The 12,500-nt window shown below is 36.8% G+C and overlaps 2 protein-coding genes across 7 annotated transcripts in view; one reads left to right on the forward strand and one right to left on the reverse strand.

Moving 5' to 3' along the window:
* Window positions 1-1,545, reverse strand: part of LOC122262071 (uncharacterized) — a 14,774-nt gene extending 13,229 nt beyond the window's left edge. For 3 of the 4 annotated variants that reach the window (XM_086550137.1, XM_086550136.1, XM_043029995.2), the window contains exons 1-2: window positions 489-844; window positions 1-65 (exon numbers count right to left, since the gene is read on the reverse strand). The exon at window positions 1-65 is cut by the window's left edge and continues 139 nt beyond it. In XM_086550137.1, the coding sequence (XP_086406263.1) occupies window positions 1-65; window positions 489-608 (185 nt within the window). In that variant the 5' untranslated portion in view covers window positions 609-844. Of the gene's footprint in view, window positions 66-488; window positions 845-1,437 lie in introns of those variants that run through there. The other variant, XM_086550138.1, reaches the window with a different exon arrangement.
* Window positions 1,546-1,816: 271 nt separating this feature from the next.
* Window positions 1,817-10,697, forward strand: LOC122262069 (uncharacterized). Of its 3 annotated transcripts, none has more exons than XM_043029992.2 (8): window positions 1,817-1,952; window positions 4,757-4,903; window positions 6,376-6,433; window positions 6,589-7,029; window positions 8,585-9,098; window positions 9,204-9,394; window positions 9,535-9,692; window positions 9,809-10,697. In XM_043029992.2, the coding sequence occupies exons 2-8, from the start codon at window positions 4,761-4,763 to the stop codon at window positions 10,047-10,049; spliced, it is 1,746 nt and encodes a 581-aa protein (XP_042885926.2). In that variant the 5' UTR covers window positions 1,817-1,952; window positions 4,757-4,760; the 3' UTR covers window positions 10,050-10,697. The 3 variants fall into 3 exon arrangements, with proteins under 3 accessions (XP_042885926.2, XP_042885925.2, XP_042885927.2); XM_043029991.2 differs by lacking the exon at window positions 1,817-1,952 and adding an exon at window positions 1,975-2,113; XM_043029993.2 differs by lacking the exon at window positions 1,817-1,952 and adding an exon at window positions 2,133-2,274.
* The last annotated feature ends 1,803 nt before the right edge of the window (window positions 10,698-12,500 follow it).

Consider the following 12,500-nt stretch of genomic DNA (forward strand, 5'->3'; position numbering starts at 1 on the left):
CTCTTGATGACCACAATGTAGCCCAGAATCTTCATGGCGCGAAGCTCCCAACCTCGGCCAGCCACCTGCAATAGCATAGTTAGAGGGGTTTGATCACGATTAAATCTCATCAAGTGTATATATGATGCTTAGCACTGTCGTCGATACAAATGTATAAATTATATACATGCAAGGTTAAAACTCATCTAAATGCTGAAATACGAAACAAAAGCTTCCTGGTTGTTTATGAACGGGTAACTATATACTGATACATTTCGTAAAGAATGAAACTATTGCAGGATACAAACTAATAGACAAGGCTTCATCCTGTTGACTCCGTAATGAAGCCGCCGTTTCAATACGTGCAATACAGGGTCATACCCTTCCAAAATGCAAGCTCAACTGCTTGACCGTCGACTATCATAAAGTTCTTAGCGGGCATCGGTGTTGCAACTTGGCAAGCACTCTTTTTGTACGAACATCAGAAGCCTCAAACACCTATAACTTACCAATTTGATTGTCTTCTGCAGATGGATCCGTATCTTTGAAGGCCTTGCACTACCGTGAAGTAGTTTACATTTGTACAAGTACAATAAATGTGGCACAGACAGGAACTGGCCCGAGCACATTCACATGTTTCGTACACGCGGGACCGCACGATGCCAATGCACCTTCGCTCCAGCGGCGGGAAGTCTCGCGCGCACACACGAACACACGTACACACAGAGACAGACAGATAGATAGACAGACACACACGCGCGCGCGTAGTTCTCAACCAAGTTACGTAGTCAGCACCCTCGTGTGAGAATGACGTTCCACCGCTCTTACAACCAAGCTCGAAGAAAGAGTACTTTTCGGGTACGATATGACGATAGACATTGACGCAACAGTTTTCAATAGCAGCGCTCTGGGGTCATTCCACCAGACAAGGTTTCCTTTCATGATTTTAACTCTTTCACAAAGGAAACGCTGCAATTCTAGTGATCGCGATTAAAATGTTTTCAGTGCTACAATTAATGTTTTAATAATTCACAGAATTAGTGAATCCACTTGGAATTGTGTTAATTGAGTAATAATTAAAATTTTATATCAGCGGCATTTCAAATTGCAGGCTTGTGATGCCACATATTATGATAAACATTCAGCTATGCATAATATATAGCTCTAGTTGACATTTTTAATGATACACTAATCTACTACGTCTCAGATACAGATATAGTGAATAAAACCTTGCAACAATTAATTTCTGTCACTTAAACGCAAATCTTAGAAGACGAAATATTTTGGAATATGTCGGATAATTACATTCCTTAACGTTCAACATGACAGAAGACGAAACCCGCCAATAGCTAACTTCACAAAAAAATCTTAACATAAAACTTTTCAACTGTATGTAGCATTTCATGCGTGATTTAACACAAATATCCAATCTATCATGCAACATTAGAAGATACTAACCTGCTGAAATAGAAAAAATGAAGATAAACTCGGGACCACCACTTCACCCTCCCTACGCGCTCATCGTTCCGCGGAAACTGCGCGCGGCGGATTTCAAATGGGACGTTGCGTGTCGCGGCCCCTTCCGCCGCGCGGACTAGTCCCGCTCTTCATTCATACTACAAGAAACAAACACTAATTCAAATAATTGCTTGTGCCAAAATGATCTGATGCGATATATCTGAGTATGTATTGGTATAAACTTACATATTATACTGATTTTGCCTCACAAAAGATTATGACATTTAAGCGTCAATTCCGAAAAGTACATTCAAAACAACTCCCGCGCCGTGATTGGCTGAGTGGGACGATATCTACAATGTGATTGGCTAAGAGTAGTGGCTGCCGGGTTGCGATTGGCTCGCTGTCAAAGTTGGCGTTCTGTGAGAGCGCGAGTAGGAGGAGAAGAACTTTCAGGCGCCGAGTCAAAGTTCACGTCAAGATTGCCTTACTTCTTGTGTCTTATTTTAAACAAAGTGAGTTTGATGGCTGTTGAAAATGTTGCACACATTCTATGGATATGCTGCAGCACACAGCAGTGGTGTTTTCACTGTGCCTTACCCATGCTGCCTGCAAGGGCGCAAGTAAACAAATGATGCAAGGGAACGTTTATGAACAACGTTGACAATGTTGAAACGTAAATTGTGAATTCTTACAGTTCTGCGTCAATAGTCGACATGGCAGATGTCTCGATTGATTCCTTTTACATTGTAGAGTGTAGCAAACTTGATGGGTTAACACTACAGAAAACCCAGCAGACAAAGCCGTTGAACCCCAAGCCAAATGGGAGTTCACAAGGTTGTAATTCCTCTCTTTGTTGCATGGAGTAGATAATGATATTGTAGTTAAGAGTTTTCCCTTTGCAACAAATGAACCTATTATAATGAGAAATTGTGGGTAAAGTTGCATGACAAAGAAATGTGTGGAAGTGGGCATTTTACCCTTGCATGACCTCTAGCCCCTACACTAATTTCAGAATTAACTTCAGTTGTTGTGGATTAAATGTTATGTTGGGAAGTGCATTTTAGTAATTTGGCGGTAAAGCTTTAGAAGGGTCCACAGCCCTTTCAAAGATCAGTGCTGCAGTTATGGTCAGCAAGCATCCGGCAGGCCTGTCCTGTCAGTATGTACCTATACACGCATATGATTTATTAAACTCCCTCTGTATCTGGTGTAGGCCTGCTTTATGAAAGGATCACATTTGTAATGTATGAATTTATTACTAGTTAATTTATTTATCTTTTGCCTTGCTTGAGGATCATATATTTTGGTTGAAGAACTTGCAATAGCTATATGATTTTCAAAATGGCTCTTTGTAAACTTACATGTCAGAATATATTTGGTGAGACTTTGTTGTCCTTTTGTCAGTGTCAAAGGCATGGAGGCAACAATGAACTCTTGCATCATTGCAGGTGATAAGTGATTGTGGGCTTATCTTCATTTTCTGCGAATTGTTTTATGTAGCCGTTAGTGTTGTTTGTTTGTTCTTTAACCCACTGATGATAGGGTTGTGCAGAATTTTTTTTTTTACTACTATTACTACTACTACTACTACTACCTTTAAATGTTCTCAGTCATTTTCTTTCTAAGAAGTCAATAATAAGCTTACTTGATGTCACCTCTTTACCCTTTTCCTTAAATTTTCTGGGGGAAAAAGTTTTTATTGCTATTATCATTTTTAGGATTATGATGTCTGTAACAACAATAAAAGTAATTTTTTTGTAAAAAATCAAGGAATGGGGTAAGCAACTGAGGTCTGGTAAGACTACTGATTTACTTATTGGTAAGTAACTGTATGTGGAGCCATCTGTGTGTGAAAAAAATAAATCATTAAAGAAAAACTACACTAGGCAGCACATACATGAATTATTAGAACAATTTATATCCAAAATAATGGACAAAAATGCAATAATAAGGGAACCAATGAGTAATCTTTTCTTGTAGTCATAATAATCATTAATGTAATCTTTTACTGTAAGCATTTGATCTCCCATTACTGCCTACTGTAGTGTATCTAAAAAAAATTATCTGTCATCCTTTTCCTTAGAAGATGGAGATAACTTTGGTAACTTATTTTAATGATTAACCCTTTCCCGACGGGGCACGGCGATAAGTGAAAACCCCTATGCCGGGCCATTGCAATATTGCATTGGAAACGTCACACTGGCATGACGCACCGTCGTCATAGGGTTAATTGAATATGAATAAGGCAAAAGTACTCATATTCTAAGGGTCATACCCATCTCCTCTTGACACCTGGAGAGAAGTTATATCTCATGATGTAGGCAACAAAAAAGGTACCAGTTTATCATGGAGCTCAAATTGTTCCCTCCGATTGATTATTACTCCAATTATGATATACATATTTTCAGGTGGCTGATTCGCTAGCTGAGATAATTTTTATTGCAGCCGTGTGCATCATTTTACCAGTGATAGTACTTATATAATACACTGATTTGGTAGTACATACTCCACATTTTCTAATCAGAGAAGAAAGAGTGAGAGAATTTAGCTACATGAAAAACAAAAACAGACTAACCCAGTAATTTGGTCTATGATACCATATGATAATGATACTTAAATGCTGGGGCACACATACCTACAACCGAGTATTTGGGCTCATTTTATCATGACATATGTCCTTGGCAGCTACTCCCATTGGGTTGACCAAATTCTTAAGCCAGATTTTGACAAAGTTTATATTAATATTCATATTTGGGCCAATGTAATTTCTAAATGTAAAAACGGGATATAAAGTTATGCCAAAAGATATATATTTGTATGGTTGGGTTGTATAACACATGTCACATAACAAAAGAAAATCCCACAGAAAATAATTTTTGGGTTTAATTATCTACTTTTAACCCAATGATGACGGTATCACACCCATGTGACACAGCTAAATGCCTGATGACGGGGCGACACACCAGTGTGATGTTCCCGATGCAATATTGCATAGGCCCGGCGTGGGGGGTTGCCACTTCTTGCCGGGCCCGTCGGGATTGGGTTAACAGCTCAAATTATGCCTCGAGTCACCTCAGAGTATCCAAATCTGCTTAATGGTTGCTAGGTTATCCCTTACTACGTCTGAAGTGTGTGAGAGGTAAACCACATCATCTATGTTATTAGGATTTGTTTTTCTCTATTTCATTACCAATTGCTGAAGAACCTACAAAAATGTAAGTTTCCTGGCTTATGGAATGACTTATTTGAAATCAGTCATGCATGGTTTCTCTTGACAGACCGTTCAAGTTTTTCTAATTTTTTTTATTCTTTTCAGCACAATGACGGTTTCCCCTCGCAAGAAGTCACTTGTTGTTGGCAGACTGCGGCCATCAACAAAGTCTGCAAAAGATTCCCCACCACAGGATGAGTGGCTGGCTGCAGAAAGTTTCCAGTTTACAGATTCCCCATCCTTGAGTAGAAAGTAAGTATACAAGTTTGTTGATAATCAAAAATATGTTGAACTGCATGAACTCTTCCAGGTTGGATCTTGTCTCCTACTATTAACCCACTGACAGCTATCCAACACAGGTTACATATTTTAATTGTTATTATGAACTCAATACTGATAGCTTCCTCAAATCACCATGTGGCCCTATTGAGCAGCCATTTGCATTTTTTTTGCACTGCTAGTAAGGTGGTTTTGGTCATATGCTGTGCATCAATGTTCCAAGTTATACAAAAGTGCAAGTTTTCTGTCAACTGCATTCAGATGTTCAGCACACAACTCTCGTGTACTATTAACCTGTTGCCGATGGGGCTATTTTGGCTCTAAATGTTCAAAATGCCGGGGTATTCTAATGCATAAGCCTAACGCCTCTGGATTCTCAGCCGCACTTGCCGCAGGTGAGCGCTGTACACCCGATCACCCGGCACATAGGCATTGACCAAATATCTCATCCCCGGCGTCTGACCCAAAAAACACTAGACATGATATCTTGTCACCCGTTGTTAACGGGTTAAGTACATTGATCATAGTTATATTAGGGTCTAAGAAAGCTAATTTGTTTACTCTACCAAAAGAAAAGGATCCTCAAGCTATCAATATGGGAGAATGTTTGACCAATTTCACAGTGCACCAATGCACTAGGCTCATTACTCACCAATGCATTTCTTTCACTCTTCACCCCATGAACAATACTTTCTTCAACAACTCAGTCTATCATCTTTGTTCTTGTCTGACAATAGTGGCTATATTCTAACCATACAGCTGCTGCTGTTGTTGATGTTGTTATTATTATATATATATATATTTTTTTCTTTTCTTTTTCTTTTTCTTTTTCTTTTTCTTTTTTTTTTCCATGTGATCATAGATGCATGGTCAAAGATTTGGGAGTAGGTTTCCTTAATTGTTTTTTTATAGTCCTTTCTTACTCCATTCACTTTAATTCCTTATATAAATGAAGGTTTTTTTATTTGTTTTCATTATTTTCACAAGTGAATAAAAACATGTTTTTACAAATGGAACTCCAATGATTATGCCCACATGTAATTATGTAAAACATACATTTTGATGGAGAGATCAAGACATTCTAGGATGTTACCCAGTACCTCCATTTTGCATAATGTTTTAGAATTTTAGATAAGAGATTGTGTACCTGTAGTGAAAGAAATGAGTTATATATTAACCCTTTCCCGACGGGGCACTCGCTGCGCGAAGACCCCTATACCGGGCGATTGCAATATTGCATTGAAATCGTCACACTGGCATGACGCCCCGGCATCGGGAGTTTGGCTGTGTCACACGAGTGTGACGCACCGTCGTCATAAGGTTAACTAAAACTATTGCTTTATAATTATTTACCTTTTTTCTTTTTCTTTTTCCCCCCTTTTATGCTAGATGAAATAATGAAGCTGTGATTAATATTAAAAGATTGGATTTTATTATTATTGCAGGGGAGCTAGCAGGAGATCAGGAAGGGCATCTAGCACTGCAAAAAATGCAACCCAACAGGTTAGAAAACAGGTTTTGCTTCAATAAATGTACATTATTGGCATGTTTATTTATTGTGGTATAACTTCAGTTTTCAGCATTGTTATAAATTTCATTAATTGATATTTATTTTTTCTTTCTTTCTTTCTTTCTTTCTTTCTTTCTTTATTCTGTAGAAGAGACGCCAGAGCGTGCTTCTAAAAAGATTAGACCTGCCTGCTGATCTAGTAAGTACATCACCAAACATGCGACGAACAAGGAGGCAGTCCATGGGACACCTCCCAAGAAAGAAGGATACTTTGCAAGAATCCTCAAAAACTTCAAGGCTTCCAAGGGCAGTCTCAGAGAAAACAGTGAAGAATAAAAATTCCCATTCCAAGCTGCCACTACCCACAAAGAGAGAAAGCACTAGAGCTGTAAAAGCAGAAGATAAGCCAGAAACAAAAACGAGATCAGAGTCTGAGGTGGTAATTTCTCCACAAAAATTCTACACCTCTCCTGAGAAGAAGTCCAGAGCACTTCGCCGCAAGTCCTTTGGGATGGCAGCCCTAGAAGAGAACATAGTCACAGAGACAAGAGCAAAAAGGAAAGCAGAACCAGCTGTTTCTGTCAAGAAGGTAAAGCTACAAGTCTTATTTTGTTCCTTTTCCTCTTTTTGTCTGCCCCATACTTATCTTTGAGGGTATCATTCTGATTTTATACTCATTTAGCAAGTAATTTATTCATGAATACATACATACCTTATGGATAGATATAAATATAACCACTGGGAACTTTTATTAAAGGTAAACTTTAATATCTTTTAATGATTTCTTGCCTAATTGAACCTTATATTATCCCCCCCCCCCCCCCCCTCCCTCAAGCACTTCAGGGAACTGTCCCAAGGTATGCTGAAACAGTGTTTTGAGATACCTCCTAAAGGCCTAAGAAGGCTGAACCCCCCAACAATAAAGGCAGATTTTCTAGGTTAAGTTTTTGATAGGCTTTGAATCACATCCACTGCATTAACTCAAGGAGGATGAGGTGCTGGTCACAACAGGCAATTCTAATGCTCCCAGCACCAGCTAAAAATTAGAGGACCATGAAAAATTATTTCTCTGCCCTTTAGGTAGTGCAGAATTGTCTAACAAATATTTTCCCATAACTTCATTACAAAACAAGGGTTTAGGCTGACTTGGGAAAGATGTAGCTCTGAAACCAGTGCCTTTACGGTCATAATACTTTAGTACTGTGAGCAGTTCTTGATGTTGTATCATGTGTGCATTGACACCCTGTCCACTATGGGTTAATCATATGACTATAAATTTATCTATCTATCTATTTATTTATTTATATGATTTGTTCAAATAAGATCTATCATGATTTAGAAATGTAATAAAAAAACATGCATTCCAGATAGCAACCCAAGTCTCAGATATGGGATATAAAATCTTAGTGTATCATTTATGCACCATAAACATTTAATCCCATTCATGAAGGGGCTTATATATGCATAATACTGCTCCCGCCAGCCAGATAACAAAAGCGCACACAGACTAAGGGCAAGACCTCTCCCTGTGTAACGCCACTCTGCGCCTCTCAGAGCGCTTTTCACCCGCCCCATTGAATGGGGTGATAATTGGAGGTTTATGTATTTGTTTACATTATTTTCACAAGTGAATAAAAATCTGTCTATACAAATGGAACTCCGATGAGTATGTGCAAATGTAACAATGTAAAGCATACATATTGAGGGAGAGATCTTAATGTTCTAGGACGTCACCCAGGGAGAGTGAGATATTACACTAACGTGATAACACATCAACAGCCACGAATGGGTTGAAGAGGGGTGGGGGTCTCCTATGTACTCATGTCTGATATAAAAACATTCCAACTGCCACCAAAACAATGTAATAAAATGCCACATAGATCATTAGGAAAGGGACCACTGTATATCAATATCAGAACCAAATGTGAGGAGAGGAATTACTGTGAAAACTAGCAAATATACAATTTTATTTGGTAGCATTAGTTATTAATAAAAGTAGCATTATAGATTAATTTTCCCATTCACCTATGAATGAAACCATCAATAACATCAATGACCCCATCTACCATAACCTTCATGCTTCATAAGAGATATTTGTACAGTTAGAATTCCCTGATAATGTTATTTTTTGCTCTCTCTTTTAGACAGAGGAACCGCAAACCAAGAAGAGGAAAGGAAAATCATCTGTGTCCAAGTTGGATGCCACCCAGGCAAGTCCAACTGCACAGAAAGCAAAGAAGTCTGATGAAGCAGAAACAAAGACAAGCTCTTCTCCTGCACACTTAAGATCCCAAAAGTCTCCTTCAACAAAGAAATCAAAGAAGGCTGAATTGAAGAGTCCATCCCCAGCCCCAAAAGAAGTTGAACCAACAACTCCTCCCTCTACATCAAAGAAAGCCAAACAAACAAAAGTTATATCATCTCTTAAAAAGAGAAAGAAATCAGGAACACCTACAGCATCCCCGGTGCCCAAAACTCTGAGTAAACTAGGTGATGTGACACCCGCCCAGTCACCTAAGGTCAGGCTAACAAGGTCTGTGGCACGGAGCTCCCAGCGAGTGCGACTTGTTGGTGTAAGTCCATCACCATCAGCTACAACTTTCAGAAAGACTCCAAAGTCTGGCAAAAAAGAAGTTACAATTTCTACTGATGACATGGGTAAGTTTTTTCTTTCTCTCTCATTCTCATTCTCTTTCTCATTCTGACTCACTTTTTTAAATTTTGAAATTAAGCTTAACATGATATTCATTAACATATTTCTAGGATCATCTCCTGCATTGTCTGCACGCTTGCACCTGCAACTGCTGCGATGCAATTCCCCTTTGGCTGACAAGCGCAAGATTTCTAGTGCAAAGGTCAAGCCTTTCACTCCAAAACCAGATCCTCCTCCTCGAAGTCTACTGAAGCAAACCATGAAGAAAAAAGTGGCTAAAAATATAAAAGCTACAACCAAAGTGAGTCTGGTGTATGGTTCTTATTTTCATGTGATAGAGGAATATCTTTTCTCAGTGTATCAGTTAATGTAGTGGTGGCTCTATTGTGTTCAAGTGTAAATATTTAACAACTGAACATTTTTCTTTTTCTGATATCACAGGTTGAAGTACACAGACTGATGGATCCAGAAATTAGCACCACGAAGAAGATAACTAAAGGGGAAGAACAGCTCATTCCAGTGACACCAGTATCTGTTACTAACCTCCCCCCAACACCAAAGTCTTCACGCAAAACTCTTAGTTCTTCAGTTTCAAGAAGGTATTAATTTTGGTGTTTGGTTCCTCAGAAATAAGATACATGTATATGTATATAATTTTTTTTTTTTTTTTTTTTTTACAACCAGTATTCACAAGGATTCATTAAAATTATTTCAGGTCTGCCCTCCGTAGTACTGCAGATATTGTGCCCTGCCCCCGCCCATCATCTCCAGAAACACCACGAAGTAGTACACCTATTGATAAAGAGGATGAGTTAGATGACCTTACTGTAGATCCTGCAATTACTACCTTTAGCCAAGAAGAAGAGGAAGTATCCATTGAAGATACATCTAAAGATGATGCTCCTGAGACAGAATCACCAGAAAAGACGAAACGAAGTTATTGTACTCTGATGTAAAAGATATTGCTTTGTTACAGATTTAAAAGCTTACTACTGGGTAGTATGCAGTGGCTTAAATAATGTTGATGGCACTTCGTTTTGCTTAAGTTTTTATAGATTCAAATATTCTATTTTTTTAATGATGTCTTTTTTTTCCACTATGTTTTTTTAAGACATATTTGTGTCAAGATTGACAAATGGAAATTTCTAGTTTATAAATGCTGACTTGATCATTAGGCTTTGATTTTATCATAAGCTTATATTTCATTTTAGGATACTATCTACATTTTGATAGTTTTTGCATTAGTGATATCTTGATGTGTTGCATTTTTAGAAGGTAAATTTTCACACTGATTTTCTAGAAAAGTAGAAAAAGAAACTGACATTGTAGCCTAAGATTAGATAGTTATTAAAATGTACAAAGTATGTTGTCTTGGAACAACTGTTATATATTAAATATAAGCAGGTTGTCTGCAACAAATACCCTTGCATAAATTTGGAAATATGTCAGACCTTATATTAAAACCAAAAATGTACCTGAAATTCCATTATTTCTGTATTTGTAATATATATAGCATTTATATATACTGCCTAATCAGTAATTTTGAATTGATATTCTGTTGTTGATAGCAGTTTGTATTTATGCAATAAATGTGTAAATAGAAATAACTTTTATAACCCAGAACCAATGTAAATTAAATAACATAATATTGTATGAATCCTTAACATACAACTTTGCAACACTGATGTCAAAAAAAATGTCATAAATCATTTGCAAGTAAAATGGGTTCAGCAGTCGGTGATTGAACACTGCTCAGATTTACACCCACCTACACTATTTCCAGTCTGCAGTTGAAAGTACCCATAGATTCATCATATCTACAAAGCGCTCATATTCAATCTTTACAGTGTCTATGAATCTCACATAATGACCAAGCATGGTGTAAGCAAATTATCAGTGGCCACTGCCTTTTACCTAGGCAAATGGCAAAGGAAAAGCTTTCCATTGGGAGTGTTCAGCTAATTTTTTTACTCCTGTTTCTGCCCCTTTTTCATTCCTTTTTACTGATATTCATCAGAAATTTAATTATAATATTTCAATTATTATTGGAAATTAATTAATTTAAATTGGCTGGGTGGCTTATTTATGAATTCTTAATTATACAAGTGAATCCTGATTAAAACCATATCATGCTTACATATATAATCAATCAGATGATAATCAAATGAAGAGAAACAAACTGATCTATAGTAAAGAATACCTGTATCATCCAAAAGAATAATTGATAAATAGAAAAAAGAAGCAAAGACAATGGTTAAAACAGTTAAAATAAAAGTAACAGTAGCAGACTGAATGGGTAGATGAAGAGTTCATTGTGACAAACAAAAATATGTAAATGACAATGAATAACTGTACAGGGCATGAAATGTAATTGAGCAATTGTCTTTTTCTCAAAGCTAGAATCTATCTTGTGCCATTAGTTGGTAGGTATATTAATTTGTTTTAAAGATTCACCAGAACTTATAAGACCAATAAGTAGTTACAAAGAACAAAACATGTGCCAAGGGTATAAGAAATTGATATTCCCAATTATAGTTAAAATCTGGAACTGTTGTCGAGTCATTTTACAAAAATAAAGATCTTTTATATCCTTATCATTTGCCTGACAAAAATAATAGTTAAAAAAAATACAAGCAATTAAATAATAATTTGATTGGGAATATGAGAAAACTGATTGGTTAATAATTGCATCAAATAGATTTTCTGAAAAATTATATTATAGAATAAGGGTATTTACATTACTTTGACATATAACAAAATATATATAAAAAATTGCTTCTAAAGACCAAGCCTGTATACATTCTTCTTACATTTTTTAGTTATACACTACAACAATTTTTTTTTTCCAATATATTGTATCCAAAAGCAATAGATGCAAGAGAAACAAAGAAAAAAGTTAGAAGCAGGAGAGACAAGTGGCAGGAATATTTAGCAGCAGGCCTAGGTGGGAAATTGTGATTCAACTATGAAACTCAAAAATTAGAGAGATGAAAAAGTGTTTAAAAAAAAACAAAAAAAAAAAACAAATAAACATAAAAACAAGAAGGGAGTCAAAGACAAAGAATAAGATAAGGCCAGAGTACTTGAATGGACTAAAATATTCTTTAAAAAAAAAATAATAGCGTATATCATGAAAAACTGACAACTTTGAAAGGAAGGGAATAAAAAAAAAGAGAAAATCTTTCCATGGCATATTACTATATAATGACTTGGATACTCTTTGCTACCCACAAAGGTACACAAGCTGTAGCTCTTGTTTCTAGGAAACATGCAAAAGGAGCTGGCCCATATTAGTCATTGGACCTAGAATCTTACCATTGAATACAATTTACTTGTCAATATGAACACTGTTGCATCATCAGTTAGTAACTTTTCCTGCTAATGATGTAGAGTTCAGTATTGTGCAG

The sequence above is a fragment of the Penaeus japonicus genome, unplaced genomic scaffold, assembly GCF_977035675.1.
Source record: "Penaeus japonicus unplaced genomic scaffold, GWHDUDI00000001_assembly GWHDUDI00000023, whole genome shotgun sequence".
NCBI classification, from domain to species: domain Eukaryota; kingdom Metazoa; phylum Arthropoda; class Malacostraca; order Decapoda; family Penaeidae; genus Penaeus; species Penaeus japonicus.

Excerpts from the sequence above, each read along its gene's own strand:
- LOC122262069 (XM_043029991.2), top strand. The coding sequence starts at position 2,088 with ATGAACAACGTTGACAATGTTGAAAC. Across the intron at positions 4,904-6,375 it reads TCCCCATCCTTGAGTAGAAA|GGGAGCTAGCAGGAGATCAG; the intron begins GTAAGTATACAA and ends TTATTATTGCAG. Across the intron at positions 9,395-9,534 it reads ATATAAAAGCTACAACCAAA|GTTGAAGTACACAGACTGAT; the intron begins GTGAGTCTGGTG and ends CTGATATCACAG.